At 40.0% G+C, this 19,102-nt stretch overlaps 1 protein-coding gene across 1 annotated transcript in view; it reads right to left on the bottom strand.

The window, feature by feature from the left end:
• LRRC1 (leucine rich repeat containing 1) overlaps positions 1 to 19,102 on the bottom strand; it is a 130,103-nt gene that overhangs the window by 18,400 nt on the left and 92,601 nt on the right. The window contains exons 5-10 of the mRNA XM_041773353.1: positions 11,353 to 11,409; positions 11,006 to 11,069; positions 10,581 to 10,655; positions 7,871 to 8,015; positions 5,586 to 5,704; positions 3,961 to 4,044 (exon numbers count right to left, since the gene is read on the bottom strand). Coding sequence (XP_041629287.1) covers positions 3,961 to 4,044; positions 5,586 to 5,704; positions 7,871 to 8,015; positions 10,581 to 10,655; positions 11,006 to 11,069; positions 11,353 to 11,409 — 544 coding nt within the window. The remainder of the gene's footprint in view (positions 1 to 3,960; positions 4,045 to 5,585; positions 5,705 to 7,870; positions 8,016 to 10,580; positions 10,656 to 11,005; positions 11,070 to 11,352; positions 11,410 to 19,102) is intronic.

Consider the following 19,102-nt stretch of genomic DNA (forward strand, 5'->3'; position numbering starts at 1 on the left):
ATGAAGTAAAGATCACAGATGGTCATTTTGACTTAATGGAGACAAAAGACTGGCCTCTAAAGTTGAACACATGCTCAATTTCCTCCAGCCAGAATCTCTTTAGATGGTGCAGGTTGTTCAAAGGTAATATTTGGCTGGGGAATATTACAAAGTTGATGCCTCTTTTTCATCACACCTACCACCACACATAAACCAACTCCCTGTCTGTCCACGCATCACACAATGCAGTCTCTTCTTAATTCTTCCCTCCACCAAAAACATGAGTTTTTTAGGGAGTCTTCTTTTCCCAGGAGCATACATACTTACACAACAGGATGAGAAATAAAAGACACAAATAAGTTGCTTGAAAAATCAGAAGCATGCCACATGTAGCAAATAAAGCAAATCTAGCCTTTCCATTAGAGAATTGTGCTGACAAACCGGAATTTAGTGAAGACAGATGAGCTGCCATGTTATCCTTTTGGAATTTCTGAATAACTTAAAATGTAATTCACAGAAAAGCATTCTTTTGAGAGAGAATAATCTGAACAAATCTGACAAACACATAACAAAATAAGGTTCCAGGCCATGCAGTCATTTAGAAAAAAAAAACTGAGTTTAGAAGAGAAATGTCCAATATTTTACAATGAAGAACACATAAAGCAGTCAGGTGATTTGAAATCTTCATGCATTTAAGAAGCAAAATGGAAGTTAGAAATGCACTGTGATCTGAACAATACTTACAAGATAACAAGTTTACCTGACTTTTCTAAATTTCCAAGCAGCTAACAATTAAGAAAACAAGAGACATTCATTGATTTGCAAATGTTTACTATGAAGTAACACCACAAAACACAAACAGAATCTATTATTGTGACCCACACAGTACAAACTTTCCCCCTCATTTGGAAGGGGGGGAACAAAACAACAAATAAATACTGCCATCGACTAAGGAGATGTGCTCTAAAACTGATGATATACAATAGTATCAAATTAAAGAAAGACAAAAAAATAGGAAGAACTACGTGGCACACCAAACCAATAGCAATTAATACAATTATGGATTTTTGGCATATATATTGAACTGGCCAGCATTTCAGCTTAGATGTGTCTGCATGCAACTTAATTACTCAAGAGAGAGAGTAGTAGAGTTTTCCAAGTACAGAATCCAATCAAGGAAAAGTGCAGGATATGATCAAATGGTTTCAAGCTTGGAGGCAGAGCAAGTGCAGACACACATAGGCACTAGGCCCAGCCCCACTCCCCCAATTACACACACACACACGTACACGCACACATGGTCACAAGGCCTATCATACCCACTGCACAGAGACTCATGGCAGAGCAGTGGTGCACAGACCAACAGGACACACTTGGAGGTCAGGAGGCCTGAGATGGTCCGCTGCTCAGCCCCAATGGTCACCAGCAAGCACTCCACCATTTCTACTGGGTCACCAAACTGTAACCTGCAGCAGAATTAGGGACATGTGCTCGGAGCATTTTCCCACTCTGGGAGGTAACGTGTGTGAGTGAAGGCGTGCTAGAAAATAGCCAGTTCCTAAAACCTCAACATTCTCTGCTTCACCTCACAACTGAGAGAAAGGGCACAGACTTTATTCATTTACAAAACTCTATCTGCCACAAAACCAGTCACAATTTCACAGAGAACAGATGGCTAACTATGATGCTTTGATGCTAGAACTATTTACACACCATGTTCACTTTCCATGTTATGAAATACTGTTCTATTAAATATACACGAACACACAGCACGTGGTAAGCATAACCCTCTGAACCCTAAAGACAAGTTTCCTTCTCTTAAGATGTCAAGATGACAGACACTGAAATGATGGCAGTAATATTACACAAATAAAATGTTAAAGTTGTGCCTAGAATGTATTCCTTTGCCAGAGACTCAGAAAGAGGGACGGGAAGATGGGCTGAGTGGGGAAATGTACTGGGGACAGACACCCAACTTCCAAGCCCTCTCTTCAGCGCTAGCCTTGAAAATGTTTCTAAAATGTATTAATTTCCTAACATGTTCAAACCAGAGAGTTTGACCTCCTTTCTTTACCAACTCAAGGTCCTGACTTAACTCAGGGCCACACCTGAAAAAGCTGGACTGAGTCTCTGTGACCTGACTGGCTGTGCTTTTCTTGGCCTACGGGAGAGCAGTGAGCAGGCTGTCTGGACACATCTCTGGGGTCCATCCTACTGACCGCTAGCTTTGTGAAGCCTGCTAAGGAAGGCTTTCCACTGGCCTCAGCTGCCTCATCTGGAAAATGAGGAAATCTCTCTTACGACCTCAAAAAGTTGTCATGAGGGCTCAGTGAGTGCACAAACATGACAGTGCCGAGTACAGTATGTGGCATTGAGAGAGAAACTAATAAATCTTTCCTACTTCTCTGTGCATGTGTCTATGTGTCCAGTCTGCTACCCATTCAACATGAGTAACATCAATATTCAGGATATCAGCTGTTTTGGTTTATCACTGTGAGACCAGAACCGAAATGTTCTGATTAGCAGAATCTCTTACTTGTGTTCCCGTTTAGCAGAGGTGTACTGAAGTCTTTCTGCAGGGAACAGTTTTATTTAAGTGCCAGTGCTCAGAGTAACAGTAGGTCAGAACATGGCCATATTTATGACAAATACCCCCTCACCATGCTTCCCCTTGGGAATATTAGCAGTCTTGCCCAGGCAGAAAACTGGAACATGGAGGGTACAGCACCAAGATGAGGAAAAAGAGAGAGAAACCAGGCAAAGCTCAGACACTCTCAGAAGGGCCCTAGGAAAATAAGACCCCTCCCCACCATGTTCTGGATGGTGGGATGGTAGTTTGAAATTTATCCTAAGAGAGATGTAGGAAAGGGTCAAAACAGAGATAGGAGGACATTGCACCTAGCCAGAGACCATATCACATGATATCACACCTTCATGAGAAGCCTGGCAAAGGAGACAAGGGCTCAACCAGATTTGATGGAAGGAAGAAAGGCAGCTTATCTGAGTTTCAGGCTAATAGCTAACAAAAAAAATCAACTACCCATCGCCCAGCCCAGGTCCAAATAGAAGGTAAGCCTTCTTTGTTAAACATCATGCTACAATATCACACATGCTTCCTTGTTTAATCTGCTCTGAGTTTCCTTTTTTGTTTTCAGCAACTCCCTCACCAGAACTGGAGTGTCTCTACATCTGCACAACTACTTCCCACAAGCATGGTGATGGCCTCTTCTCCTGGTTAGACCACTGACAAAAAAAAAAAAAAAAAATCATCTGAATCTGGCTATCAGGGACACCTGACTGGTTCAGCGGTTAAGTGTCTGCCATAGGCTCAGGGTGTGATCCTGGAGTCCTGGGATTGAGTCCCACACCCTAGATGGAGCCTGCTTCTCCCTCTGTCTATGCCTCAATCTCTCTCTGTGTCTCTCATGAATAAATAAAATCTTTAAAAAAAAAAAAGAATCTGGCTATTGCTTCCCATTCACTTTCCTTTATATGAATACCTTTGCGAAGAGTTCATTCACTACCCCCAGACACAAACACTGCCCACTATCGATCTCTGCCCACTAAAAGGGTGGCGTCAAGATCCATTTTTATAATCCCAATGGCTTCAGAAATCGTTTAATTTCACATTAAACTCAGTTAGACCCAATGTTTTCCACTTCCTCTACCAAATTCCCAAATTTCCTATTCCTGTCAATAGTTCTCTGTATGTCAAGCCAGAAATATCAAACTCTTTGTTTCTCCCACTTAAAATCCTATCAATTCACCTTACAATGTTCAGTCATCTGGACCCACCTACTGTCTTTAATGTTATTGATGGTCGTTCTTTGATATAATTCCTCCAACCATCTCTATGCTCACAAATGAAAGTACATAACATTTAAAAAGTACTGCATTAAATCTTTTAAAACATATGACATTTTTAATCCCTTGTGTGCTATTATTTCTTTATGATTATTATTGTTTTTTTAAAACACATACCTCTTTTGGTAAAGACACTAATTTATTTCTGTCTGCATTCAAGTTGCTCAACTTCTTAAGTTTTCCAATGCTCTTAGGTAAGGTCTGTTAAAATAACATTTTAATTATTATTTTAATACATTTTTTAAAATATGACTCACAGTAAAACAGATCTTTTCAAGGATTTAAAGAATATCATCTCATCCAGGAAGAGATATAATAGTTCTTTCTGAATATCAGATAGGTCAAAGCTCACTTGGAAGATGCAGAATTAAATATTTTGCATTCTTGTTAAAACAAGAATGTTTCAATGAAATGAAATCAAAGGCACAGACCTGGAAACAGAAAAACACCCAGGAAAAAGGTAAAGGTAATGTAATAATATATATATATCTTCAATATAAGTAAGAATTTGCACCTCAAGATTCACCCCTTCATTGCCTACACCTTTGAGAACCACCCTGGAAGAATGGCTTGGATGACTTGAAGCCAGAAGGCTGGGGAGTTGGAGAGGATCAGAATCCTGAGCAGGAGTGCTGTGAGGCCTGGGGACAGGAGCAAGGTCAGCAGGGCTAGGAGATGGGGTGCTCAGAGCACGCTAGGAACCAGGCAGGGCCCCGGTAGAGCGGATAGCTTCAACACCTGGCTGGAAGCCAGAGTTGAATGTTATGCTTACAATTGCTATGATTACTATCTGTAAGCCTAAAACTATAAACTAGGATCAGAAGATTTGAGCACTTCTACTACCAAAGGAGGCCGCCCGAGCTGCCTGAGGAGAGAGGTGTTGAGCTCCCACACCAGCCCTGTTCCAACCCATTCGTGCTGTCTTTTTCTGCTCTTTCCACCTCAAGAGCATTGCTTGTTCTTTTTATAAAGGAAGGAGAAAAGAGAAGAGGAAAAAGGAGTAGGGAAAGTAGGGTACGAAATACAGTGACAAAATGAAAGAAAAAGTTAAGAAAGTAAGCTGAAGCAAACATAGCTGCTACAAGACACAAAGAGAGGAGGAGGAGAAGACGACATGATCAGTGAAGGCCTGATGCAAGCAGAGAAAGCAGGAAGGAAGGAGCAACAGAGATCTGCTGTCACCCTGCTCACCTGCACCACCCCCCAGCAGGTGGTGGACGCCAAAGCTTTGCCCTCAGGAGGATGGGGAAGCCCCGCCCAAGCATGGCTGCAGCCACCTCGATGTCCAGTCTCTAGGGTGGGGTAGATCTCAGTTCCACGCCCAACCTCGCCAAGAGCACTCATCCCCACCCCTGAGTCTCACCAAGGCTTTTCCCAGCCAAACACCATTTTCTCCCCTTCTCTATTTGCTCGAAGAACCTTGAGAGAACATTTCCTCCAATGGTTCTTGGACACCATGATTGAGGCATGGGCACAGCCACTGACAATGGCTTGCTCCTCCCTACCCCTCACTGGAGACCCCTGTGAGGGGAGCCTGACCACCATTCTCTTCACTCATGCAAGTAAAAAGCCAATCGTCCTTTTGTCATGCATTTGCTCTGAAGTCCCTTTTTTAGACCTAACATAAGAACATGTCCATGTAGTCTACCCCAATTATGAGTAAGTAGAATCTACTCTAAAATGTCTTTATGATACAGAACCCCCACCCTACATATCCATTTGAATGTGCAGCCCACACTCACCAGGAGCTGGTTTTCTGTAAGAACTAACTCAGTGAGGCTTTCACAGTCCCCAACTGCTTCAGGCAACTGTGTGAGTCTGTTCTGATCCACCTTCAAGATCGACAGTTTCTTTAGTTTTCCTGTAAAAAGCATTATTTCAACTCATTAGTTACAACTGTCTTCCTAATCATCACTCTTTATCTCTCATCTGGCTGTTCTTTTTTGTGTTAAATAGCTATTCTTTTTTTTGCCCTTCATCCAGCTTTTCACATGATGAAACCGCATATTTCTCATTTAGATCACTAGAGGTGGAGAGTTAATTTTATCAGAACATCAAAAACAGTCAGCAATTAGAAACAAATCATTTTAAAAGTCACTACATAAAAAAAATCGTTATCAAAGCCAGAAACTTTATAGGAAAACAAACAGCTAGCTCTTGACAGATCTCTAAGAACAGGAAATGTTTCATGTACAAAGGAGAGAGACTTTCATCTTACTCCAAGAATCATCCCCAGTAAAAACAAAAAATAAAGTGTGGTTTATTCTATCACCTAGGAATGAAAGTGGCTTAGTGAAGGCTCCTGTAACAAAGTGGTTCTAGATACGCAGAATAAAATGGAACCTCTGAAATGCCACATTAGGAACTGAGTGTATTTCATTCAAGACAGGAAGAACGGACTTTCTGGTGATGCCCGCAGGCCACGAAAAAGAGGAATGGAGTGACCGCAGCTTCCTCAAGGTCCCCACTGAGTGAAGGAAATCCTAAATCTTTTGGATTTTCACTTTCAACTATAATTCAAGGGAATGAACCTACAAAGCAGATATCCTTTATTATCTACTGAGAGAGGCTGGCATGGTGACACCTTGTCCCCAGTTAAATCAGAAAAAAGTCTCCATCTTAGAGGAAATGTAAAGCTGAAGAAAAGGAAATACTGAAAAAATTAACTTGCCTTGTGTGTTGCCACGGAGTGGGGCAGGAAAATGAACAGATTTGTAAGCTCTTTATTTAGTATAATCAATAACCTGCTAAAATGGTCGCCAGAGGGTTTCCACCTGTCCTCACTGGCAGGAGAGGCATTAGCCTTTTCCACAGGGCACACTGGATCTCCCTCCAACTGAGGGGTCTCCTTAACAGTATTACTGGCAAGTGGTCTTGCCACCTCTCCTTGGATACTTCCAGTGACAGGGAGCTTATCCCTTCACTAAGCAGCCCAGACTAATTTGTAACCAATACTTCATTTATCATCTTCCACTGCAGCTGTCTGAACTGGAAGATGCAGTAACAAATTGGCTACTCTTCTACAGATTGGCCTCTCAAACCCTTGAAGTCAGCCATCCCATGCCTCCTATTTCTGATGCCAAGCAACAAAACATCCCCAGCTCCTACAGCTGTTTTCAGATGGCATGTATCATTCTCACTGAACATCTCTACCTGGAGTAAAAATCCCCACCAATTTTTCAACCAGTCTGAATCAAAAGGCAACCTCTGTGTTCTTCCCCAGTGGCCAGGATCAGTTACTGCTTTCATCTTGACCAAATACCAGAAAGGAAGTAATCCTGTCACACAGCTTCTCCAACTATTGAAAATCTTTCAGAAACCTCCTTTGATATTTTGAATAAATGTTAAAGGTCAAAGACAGCAATCCTATGTTAACACCATGGGTAAACATAGTTTTGTTTTGTTTTTGTTTTTTTAAACAATCTCTAAGCGGCTTTGCTATGGTGGAGCTCCCAGTCCATGTCTGTTTATATGCCTTCCCTGCATTTATTTTTCTCACACAGGACGGAATGCCTTTATGGTAAAGGAAATGTCTGGAGTAATTTATTTTAAAGGAAATGGCACAGAATGGTTAAAGAAAAAGATTATTCTTAGCTTACAAGAAACCGTTGAATTCAAACACACCATTCCCCTCTACATGATGTGGTAAGATTAGTCACTTTCTTATAAACTATTTAGGAGACTCACTTAGAAATTTCTTAGAGACTGCTCCCATGCCTAAACACATCTATTGTTTGGACCACTCCTTACTGAAATCACTGAGACAAGATGCAGATGAGAAAGAGGAGTCAGCACTTAGAAGTAATCATACCTACAACTGCTACCAAACCAGGGTGATAGAAACACCTGCCTATTTAAATGCATTGAATGTTCTTTGCATTCTTTCTTTAAGAATAAATACATGACATGGAGACTAAAGGAGCTACATCCCCAGCATCTGAGAGTAGTGACCAAAAGATCACAGTGAGCTCCAAATGCTCAAGACAATAGCAAGCATCTTCAGTAAGTAGTTACTTTCCATACTTACCGATGCCATCCGGAATCATTTCTAGTAAGTTCTGGGAAATGACTAAATCTGTTAATGAAGTCAGGCCACTGATTTCTTCAGGAAGTCTTTCCAACCTGTTTTCAGAGACATCTAAGCACAGCAGGTTCTTCAGATTTCCTATTTCCTACATCAGTGATACAGAAAGAGACTCATGCTTAAACCTGCCACAGTATAGAGAAATTTCTTACAATGATTTTTCACACTCAAATCCCAAAGTTGCTCTGAGGATGTTTCTTTAGCGTTTATCTACATGCGAAGGCTGGAGTAAATTTCCAGACCCCTTTCCAATGCAAACGGGAAGCTGTAAAAATCACAGACACGGAGCCGGGAGGGATGCCAAGCCCTCCAACTTCAGGCAGGCAAGGAATCATTCTAACAGAACAGATGAAGAGACTGGCACCAGGAGAGAACAAATGACTTTACAGTGACATAATTAAAAAAAGAAAGGGGGGAGGGGAGTCTAGAATCCAGTTCTTCAAGTTTGTAATCAATCACTTCCATAAGCAGCTTACACTCCAGGGTGACCCTGAGATTTTCTGTTAAGAAACCATCTACTTTACATCTCCCATGACTGGGAGTACTTGTTATAACCAACACCAATGCAACTGTACCCCAGCAACTTTGAAGCATCAGAACCCACTGACACCTTTGGCCTCAACAGAAGAGAGAAGCATACTGCTTTCAAAGGAAACAGACTATCCCAGGAGCAGGGTAAGTACCTCAGCGAGTCTAACATTCTATTCAAGAGATATCTCACCTTCCACTCACAAAATGCATAGTTTCTCTCCTATACCTGCCTCCCCGTATCCATTCCCACTGCTACTGTGTTTAATTCCTCCTGTCATTACACTCCTCTACCTGGACTGTGAACTCTAATCCTCACACTCACTGCCCAAGTCTGCTACAAACTCTTGTTTCCACATTTCCATCCTGGAAACAAGCTAGCTATAGGTATGTGACTAAAAACATTAAAATATCTAGTGGTTCCATGATATCTACATAAGGATGAATTCTTCAATCTATACCTACTTTGGTCCCATCTATTCTTTCCAGCTTCTCTCTTACCTAATACACATCCTATGAACCTGCCTGTGATTCCTGTCTGTAGGAAACCAGACTGCTTTTCTACTGATTTTAGGCCTGACCCTTGAGGTTGTTCTACTTTTTCATTAGTTCCTTTTAACAATGCCCTTGTATATCCTTTTCTTTCTGTCATCTGCTACGACGGGCCAGATCACTGGAATTATAATTTTTTTGTGTATTCAGGATGTGACATTTTGTACACAATCATTTTGGCACATCTGTGTGCACATGTGTGCGCAAACACACACACGACACTTTCCCCATCATGTCCCAGACCTGGTGTATTACTCTCCTGATAATCTCCTGGTATTTTTATTCCTAAAAGTAACTAGAATTCTCTCAATCAGGATTTCTCATAATTTCCTAGAGAAATCTAGGTATTAATCAAACTTTCACCCACATCAGTTGCTAATCTGTCTCTTTTCCCCAAATGCAGTCAAGATCTCAGAAACAGACTCCAATTAGTTCCTTACTTCCCTTAGTTATAAGTGAGGTCATCATACTTCCAGCACCATAACTAGAGTCATAATATATTACTGAGTACTTTCTCCTAGAGTCAGACTTCCTGGGTTCACATTCCTCACCTAAAGTGCATAGCACCATCACACCTGGCTCACTCGCTGAACAGAAACCTGAACATCTGATCTGCTTTGAAATATCAGCACCTAGAGACCATCATGAAATATACCTGGACTTTAAAGACTGGCTGTAAGATATATCAAAGAATAAAATTCAGTAACAGACAAAAACTAAGCGAGGTGGAAATGCTTGCTTTTTTATTGTTGTGTTTGTTGGCTTATGTTTCTTTCTCATCTAACCATAAGGCTTACTAGGCTCCACAAGATGAATACATATGTAGAAGTCTCCGTAGACTCTATTTCATTGGGAACATGATTGTTACATTTAGTAATGTAGGAAAAACCTGAATACCATGACAAAACAGTTAAACCGTAAGCAGTATTTTCAAAAAAATTTGAAATAAAAGCTTTTAACCTTTCTTTTACATTAACTATTACAGAAGAGAATGTGGTCACAAGCATCCCAAAGCACTTGGCACATCATGAAGAGTGGCAAAAATGCGTACCATCTAAGAATCAGGAGTCCTGGTAATTTACAAATTTGCTGGGCTTGAAGCAAGCCACATGGGGAGCAAGCATGAAATAAAATACAGATTTCACAAACTAAAGGGTATATTTGCTATCTTTAGAAATAGTGGGTTAGGCTTTCAATTCTTCTATGGCAATGTAGCATGATGAATGCTCAATATATTTTATCAAATATGCTTTCTTTTTTTTTAAGATTTTATTTATTTACTTATTTGAGAGAGAGAAAGTGAGAAAGATCACAGGGGAAGAAGCAGACTTTCCATTGAGCAGAGAACCCAATGTGGGGCTTGATCGCAGGACCCTGGGACCAAGACCTGAGCCAAAGGCAGATGTTTAACCAACTGGGCCATCCAGATGCTCCCCAAATGTGTTTCTTCAACCAATGTTTTTGGTTTTCAAGATCCCTCTTGTAGAAAATTTCACATAGAAGTAGGGAATACATGAATGATGGCTGAGGTTGTTTAATAATTTTGGGGAAACAATGTGAAACCACTGCTTACCTGAGGTAATTCTGACAGTTGATTTCCATCCAACCAGAGATCCTTTAGATGTAAGAGAGCTCCAATTGATTCTGGCTAAAACAAAAAAATAATGTTATGGTAACAAAGATCCAATGTTTAGTTTTCCACTAAGAAAGAATACCATTTCCACAGTGAATAAGTGGGTAACATAGAGGATGTTTGTTGGGACTTCTCCCATGCAAGTCTCCCAATGTTCTCCAAGAATGCCCGGGGGTTTCCACGTATGCCTGTCATCTCTAGTCCTGACCCTCCCTGCCCCCATATTACAATTCTCAACCTGTGTGGACTGAAGCACATTATGTTTCTAATGTTGCCGAGCTGCAGCCCTACAGATCTCCCTTAAAATGTTTTGATTATACCTAAGGACAAAGTTAAACCTAAATCTCTCTTCAATGCAGACTTACCAAGTTATATATTTCATTGTTTCCTAAATCAAGTTCTTCTAGTCTCCGCAGCTGGGTAAGAGAGCTATTAAAAAAAAAAGAAGGAGGAACTCTTAGAGAGTACTTAGAAATGCTGAGCAACATGGTATTCCTCACTTGGACTCATTTCCAAAAATAAGATTCATTTGGACTACACAGCAGTAAATATTACCAAGGAAAAACTATTAAGGGAAGGCTGGCATCTCCCAAACTTTCCAAAAGACACTGAATCTCTTTTTGACAAAGTACTGTAGTACTTTTTTTTTTTTTAATACTTGAAGAAATTCATTTAGTACAAATTCCCCTCTCATTTTTCCCCAAAGACTCACTCAGGAAGATATGTAAGAAGATTCTCTCTCAGTTCCAGGGAAGCCAGGTTATAAAGACTAGAAATGAACAGAAGAAAAAAAATATATGGAAAATTCCTGAGATGATTCTTTCCATTCCCCCTCTTCACACTTACACTCCACAAATAGCAATTCTTAATAAAATCTTGTAGTCACCTCCTCCGAGGAGAACAGTATCTATAACCACTACCCCTATCACCATTAAAAACAATATATTCTCTACCTCCCAAATTTTAATATTAAAGTAAAAAGAGGAGAAACATCAATGTGAGGCACCCTTATTTAAATACTTGTACAATTAATATGTGAAAATAACTCACGAGTCACTAAAGATGACCAATCCTGGGACCAAGATAGAAGCCAAATATGTGCTTCCAGATTTTAGAATGGCAAAAATGTGCTGTTACCATAAAAACCAGTAATGCCTTTAATCTCACAAAAGTCAGAGCTCTTTTTACAAACATCAGTGAGAGACCATCCCTGTTGGAAAGTAGTGGTGGGGCACCGCAGTCCAGAAGGCCCACATACTCTACTTAAGATCACAAATTCACAGAGTACCTGGAAGTAACAGTATGGAAATGACAGCCACTTAAATGCATCAAGGGTAGAGTAGTAACACACCTCACATGCTGTCCAGAACACAAGACTGATTCAGTAAATGGGAGCTATAATAATGTTGCTTTTATTCCTATGAAACCCCACAATGGCACTCTTTCCTGTAGATCTCCTGCCTCTCGGGTATAATCCATGCCTATCAAGAGCATGGTGAAAGGACACAGATGTGTTCCCTGGACACTGATTATCTGGGTCGAATCTTGGCAGGCAGATTCTGGTTTCTGCCTCACCAGAAACCTCACACACTCAGGGGACGTCAGCACTGGCACACGTTACTGATTCAAAAGATAACAGATTTGACTATTATTCCACCATACGCTGTACTAAGCTCTACACCAATGGAAAACTCAAGCTTTTGCTCATATCACTATAGTAACATCCAGATTTGGAGGACTTTTGTGTGTGAGCACACAGAACACAAGGAGTCAAACATTATCCCAACACTCTAATCAGCCTTAATCCTCCATTCTCCTTCCAACATAAAGGCCAGAATCATGGGTACTAACAAAGCTGTTTTTATAACAACAGAAAATGTAAATTTGATTTGCACAAACAGCATACACATACATATGTAAGGTTTATTTGCTTGAAAATGTACCTTAACTATATGATGAAATGCACAAATTCCATATATCCTCCAATTTTAGAAAACTGAACACTTTACACAAAGTGGAAGAGAACTCTTCAGAATATATGTATTTTTTTTAAAAAAATCACAATCCCTGCTAGTAATTATCAATTTAATGCTGACATTCTTTGAAAAAAAAAAAAAAACCGCAGGCCAATGGGAAGTTGTAGCAATGTAGTTCTACTTTCAGCGGGCCATGTGTTCCCACAGAAGAAACAAGAATGGGAAGGAGAGGGAGGTGAGCCACTCAATATCTATTTCCAAAAGCAGCCCATAGATGAGGGTGATAAGTAATATTCGTAAAGTCTCTGTAAAAGCAAACACTGAAAAACAAAGGGCTTTGTTTTCGGTTTTCATGTAATCCCTGGCCAGTATTATCTGGGAGGCGGCAATCATTTGGCTATTTCCACATTTATATTTTAATAATCACTGATGGAATTGTCATTTTATCTATTCAGCATTCATTACTTTCACACCAATTTTGATGTATGAAAGACATATACTCATAAAAAAAGGAAGAAGTCCTGCTTTGCTTTACAAACTTTACTGGTAGGAATCACTGCACACTCACTGCCTCACCCCTGGTCCCTTGGCGTCATCTCAGACCTCCTGCCTGACTGGGACCATCCATCTGCCTGCTGTCTCTGGCAGGAGGCACAGCACACAGCTCCTCACACACGTCATCTCTTGATTAATAACAATCCAGCTCGGTGATGACATGCTGATGATACAATTAGGAATGTGGCCCTTTGTGTGAATTCCATTAGAAAGTGGTAGAGGCACCATTCAAGTCTGGTGGGAAGCCAAAACTCCCACCCTCACCCTACACCGCCTTGAGGTGTCTCAGGGGCCCTCTGTTCTCTGGACTCTCTTTATAATTTAAGTTCTCATCTCCTATCATTATGGGGCATACAGGTCAGTCTTACCTTTTTAACCCCACTAAGGGCATTAGGATTTTTGTTGGTTTATGTCATTTTAAAAATAGAACACACATTTTTATATTATCTTTAAATTTTGTCTTGAGGATAAAAGGCACAGGCCACAGTTACTAAAATAATGCTTGAGCAAAAATACTGCAGAAATGCCAGCCAACTTCCAGATGAACAGAACTTGATAATGCCGCGTTACAGTAAATGCACAGTTCCCACCACTACCATGCTAACACCCAAGTATAACATCTGGTTGAGAAAAAGGCTCTGATTCCAAAATTTCTTAGTTTCCCTGTTTTTGGACAGTAGGGGAAATGGGAATGTATGGGTGCCACAACAAAAAATACCGTACTTCTGTAACTTTTCAAAATTTCAAATATTAATTTAAAATGATGTATATAAAATAAGAGCCTTTCTGAGGTAATACTTCCTCATAAGTTTAAACTATTTAAGATAAAGGAACTCGGACATTACCATCAGGTTCTATGGACCCAGTGATAAAAAGCCACTCTGCAAAGAGCATGTGAGGTCGGGGAGGTGGAAGTGCCAGGCCCCGGCTCCAATCCTGGCCTGTCCCTCACTAAGTAGCAGCTAGACTGCTCAGCTCAGGTGCTTCACCACTCTATCCTGACTTTCCCTAAAATAAATATAAACGTACCTACTACGGCGATGACAGCATACTACATTTTCCTGTCAAATCAAAAGAGCTAGTTTTGCCCCTTATTTCCTTCAGACAACCCCTATGCCTGTGCAGCCAGTTACCTTGCAAGGGGGCATGCCCTGAGTCTGGGTGTTCTGAAAGATTGCTACAGGATGCTATTAATCACAGGAGTCATCCCCCACTACAGAGGACTCCTTGAAGTGCAGGACCCACAGTTGGTGAGTGGCTGGCATGGCCAACTTTTAGAAAGATAAAAGTTGCACAGTCCCAGAGCAAGTACAGAATCACCAGCCCAAAAGGTGGTTCTCCAGACTGCTCTAGTAACAGCTGACATAAAATGATATCTGCCTGAAGGAAGATTTAGACCAGAGAAGTTAATACAAAACTGAATGGATACATGAACAAATGAATGATCTCCATTCTTAGTCTTTCAGAATACAGCATGCATCTTCAGTCCAGACTTCGGGATGGCACCTTTGCCATCAAGGGAACCTATTCAGTGCAGCACAAACATCCCTGCTTCTCTTAAGAGCATAGGTGTTATATAAAAACATGCTGGCAAATGCTGATGTGGTGGGGAGTCAGACTCAGTTCTGTCCATGTCCGAGACCAGGCTCTTAATCACTAGGCCAAGAGAAACAAGGAGACTCCAACTCCACATACCTTTATCAGCCACTTCAGTTAAAACATGATAGTACACAGACAAAAGAAAAGCATCAGGTATTTCTAGTAGTTCTACAAATGTGAGAAAAGGAGACACTTGAGATGCAATATGAGAATTACTGGTCTTTAACATTTCTATTACTAATAATGGTAACAGCAGCTTACTACATGACGGATAGTGTTATAAGTGCTTTATAAGAATCAACTTTGTGGATGAGAAAACAAAGGCCCAGAGAAGGAAACTGAACAAGGTCTCACACAAACAATAAGGGACAAAGCCAGGGTTTACTAGGAAATCTGCATTTTTATCCCTAGATTCTGCATTTAAAAAAATATTTATTTATTTGAGAGGGGGCAGAGGGAGAGGGAAAAAGAATCTTAAGCAGGTGCCATGCTGAGTGCAGAGCCTGAGATCAAGACCCTGAGATCACAACCTGAGCCGAAACCAAGAGTCAGATTTACTGGGCTGTGCCACCCAGGTGCCCCTGTCCTTCCTTCACTTTGTGAACATCTAATACATTGAAATACATCATGTAAATCAAAGTATTCAAAAGTAAGTTGTCCTTCCACCTTCCTCCCTCCCTCATCTATCCAGTTTCCCAGCACTGAGACCCTTCTCACTGAAAACCACCTTTTTTGTTATTTACTTATGTATTCATCCAGAGTTTTCTTTTATGCAAAGGCAGGCAAGTGCCCACCCCCTTTTTCACATGCAAGTTATCCCACATACATCTAGCACTTGGCTCTGCTCATGCAGATTTTGGTCCTATTTCTTATTTATACGTATCGGTACTTTTTTTTTTTAATAATTGCATAGTCTCTCACTTCTATATACACCTTAATTTTTTAAACCATTCCCCTCACTAACAGATTTTTTTACCCTTCAATTTTAGTCTCTGGCAAATTAAATTTCTGTGTAATACTGTTAGAGTGACTTTATCCCCCTCCTCCAAAAAGCATTATTTTCTATTCTTCCTGTAACTCCCTCCCACCATTTCTACCACCAAATGGGGGAAAATAAAACAGTAACAACAAACAACTTAATGACTTCTTACAGAAAAAGAGTATGTTGAAGCATTTCGTCTCAACGCACTCATGCTTAACGTTTTACACAGTTCACGATAGCAGGAACAAAAATTATAATGTAAGTGAGAATGTAGGCCAACTGTATTTTTAGGATTCTATTTCAGGGATTGGATGAGTGGTTACTTTAAAAAAATTTACATCTGTTCTCTACTATACTTTAAAAATCCCCTTTTAATCCACTTGGATTTTTTTTTTTTCCATTTGGTGCCCAAAATCATTAAGAAAGTAAAGAATAAATTACATTGAGGTAGAACAGGCTAACAAATGGCAGTAAACTATAAGACCATTAAAATATACAATCTATAAACATTTATAGCAATATTATTTGACTGGAGAAAACATTATTAGGAACAAGGAGCGTTGCTTATATATTCAAAAAATTTTCTGCTTTTTAAAACCCAATTAGCATTTAAGAAATCTCTGGTAACAAATTTCCTTATATAGTGGCTTTGCAGTAGAAACTCCTAAAAAAATCTTTATTTTTGTTTTTGAAACTAACATTTTATAGAGATTCCTAAGCCTCAAAAAAGAGCAGTAAGTGTGATAATGGTTTTCAAAAAGAAGATTTATTCCTCACAGGCAGCATACACTAATGCAATGTAGGTATGCAGCCTAGTGCTAGGCCTTATTAGCAAGGGCCACGTGGTCCACTCACTTCAAGCCCACTCAAATTAAAGTTACCATTCCCACAGGTAGCACAGACAAAATCAGACCCGCATGCTCTACTTCAATCTGCCAGGGAACCCAGGGCCTATCTACTTGCTCTACTGCTATTAGCAAATTGCATAATTAAGTATTTACTGATAATGACTACTTTGTGACTGACAGCTATGTTTTGGGTACTATGCCCGTCCAATATATATATCTATATATAGTTGTTATATGTATATGGGTGTGTGTGTGTGTGTGTGTGTATATATATATATATATATTCATATGTATATATATAACCTTCTCCTGTAAGAATGCTATTGAGGAGAAATTTAAACAGAGTAGAGATATTTCGATATACTTAGACTTACTTTTTTTTTTTTGACAGTATGTTTTTTCAGAGGCCAAGGATAAGAAATTTCATGCAAACAGACAAAGTAAAGAAATGCCCCCAGATAGAAACAGAGGCTTCCCAGATTCTCAAAATTTATTATGAGTTCCCACTGGGGTCTTGTGGGACCTCTCAACCTCGCTCCCACTCCTCATTACCTGAAGGTCTTGGAGGCTCTGGCTATGTATACCTGCCTGGACACCATATCTGAGTAACTGAGTCAAAATGACCTCAGCACGTTACTCATAAGGCTACATCAGAGTCTATTTCCTGAAAGAATAAAATAGGTCAGTCTCCCAGGTACAGTCTCATCCTTCACCAATACCAGGTTCAAGTTGGCCTAAGGATCCATCATTACTACCTAATTCTAGAAAATTGTCATCAACCAAAACAGAAACTTCATACCCATCAGAAGTTATTCCTTATCCTGGCCCTGCTATCCCCTCCCCTGCCCAACCCTCATCCCAGGCACTGGCAACCACTAATCTAATTTCTGTCTCTAGCATTTGCCCATACTGGATATTTCAATTGAATGGAATCATACAATATGTGGCCTTTTCTATCTGGCTTCTTTTACTTAACATGGTTTTAAGGTTCATTCTGTCAGAGCATGTATCAGTACTCCAATACTTTTTTGGCTAAATATTTCATTAGATGAATATACCACATTTTGTTTATTATTAGTTCATTACTGATGGAAATTTGAGTTGTTTCCCCCTTTTGGCTATTATGAATAAGAGCAGCTAGGTACATTCACACACAAGTATTTGTGTCAGCACGTTTTTAATTCTCTTGGGTATATCTAACAAGGAGTGGAATTGCTGGGTTATGTGGTAATTATGTTCAATTTTTTGAGGAAGGACCCTCTCCCTCCAGTGAGGGACATGCATCATTTGACATTCCCACCAGCAATGTATGAGAGTTTCAGTTTCTACACATTTCATCAACATCTGTTATTGTGGGTTTTTATTATTATTATTATTATTATTATTACTAGAGCTAGTGGGTCTAAAGTGGTATTTCACCGTGGTTTAATTTGCATTTATCCAATAACTAAAATGATGTTGAGCGTCTTTTCATGAGATTACTGGTCATTTGTATACCTTTTTTTGGACAAATCTCTATTCAAATCCTTTGCCCATTTTTATTTTTCTTTTTTTTTAATTTTTATTTATTTATGATAGTCAAAGAGAGAGAGAGAGAGGCAGAGACATAGGCAGAGGGAGAAGCAGGCTCCATGCACCGGGAGCCCGATGTGGGATTCGATCCTGGGTCTCCAGGATCGCGCCCTGAGCCAAAGGCGGGCGCCAAACCGCTGCGCCACCCAGGGATCCCCCATTTTTATTTTTTATTGGGTTGTCTTCCATTGTTGAGTTTAGAGTTCGTTATATATTCTGGATACAAGACTCTTATCAGGTAAATAATTTGCCAATATTTTCTTTCACCTGTATGTTTTCTTTTCAATTTGATAGTGTATTTTGACGCACAAAAGCCTTTCATTTTGATGAAGTCCAAATTTATCCATTTTTTATTTTATTGTGTGGGCTTTTGTTGTCACGTCTAAGAAACCACTGCCTAATCCAATGTCATGAAGATTTACCCCTATTTTCTTATAAAAGTTTTAGCTCTCACATTTAGGTCTCTGCTCCATTTACAGTTACTTTTTGCATGTGGTGTGAAGTAGGGGTGGGACTTCATTCTTTCGCATATGGGATGGTCAGCTGTTCCAACAGCCTCTTGAAAAGACTATTCTTCCTCACCGAACTGTATTGGCACTTCTGTCAAAACCAGTAAATTATAAATGCAAGGGTTTATTTCTGAATTTCCAATTCTATTCCAATGAACTGTGTGTCTAGCATTATGCCAGTATCACACATCTTGATCGGTGAACCTTGCTAGCTAAGTTTTAAAACCAGGAAATGTGAATCCTTCAACTTTGTATGTCTTCTTTAAAGACTATTTTGGCTATTCTGGATCTCTTATATCTCCATTTGAATTTTTGGATCAACATGTCAATTTCTTGGGATCCCTGGGTGGCTCAGCGGTTTAGTGCCTGCCTTTGGCCCAGGGCGCGGTCCTGGAGTCCCGAGATTGAGTCCCGTGTCGGG

Source organism: Vulpes lagopus, chromosome 1 (genome assembly GCF_018345385.1).
Source record: "Vulpes lagopus strain Blue_001 chromosome 1, ASM1834538v1, whole genome shotgun sequence".
NCBI classification, from domain to species: Eukaryota; Metazoa; Chordata; class Mammalia; order Carnivora; family Canidae; genus Vulpes; species Vulpes lagopus.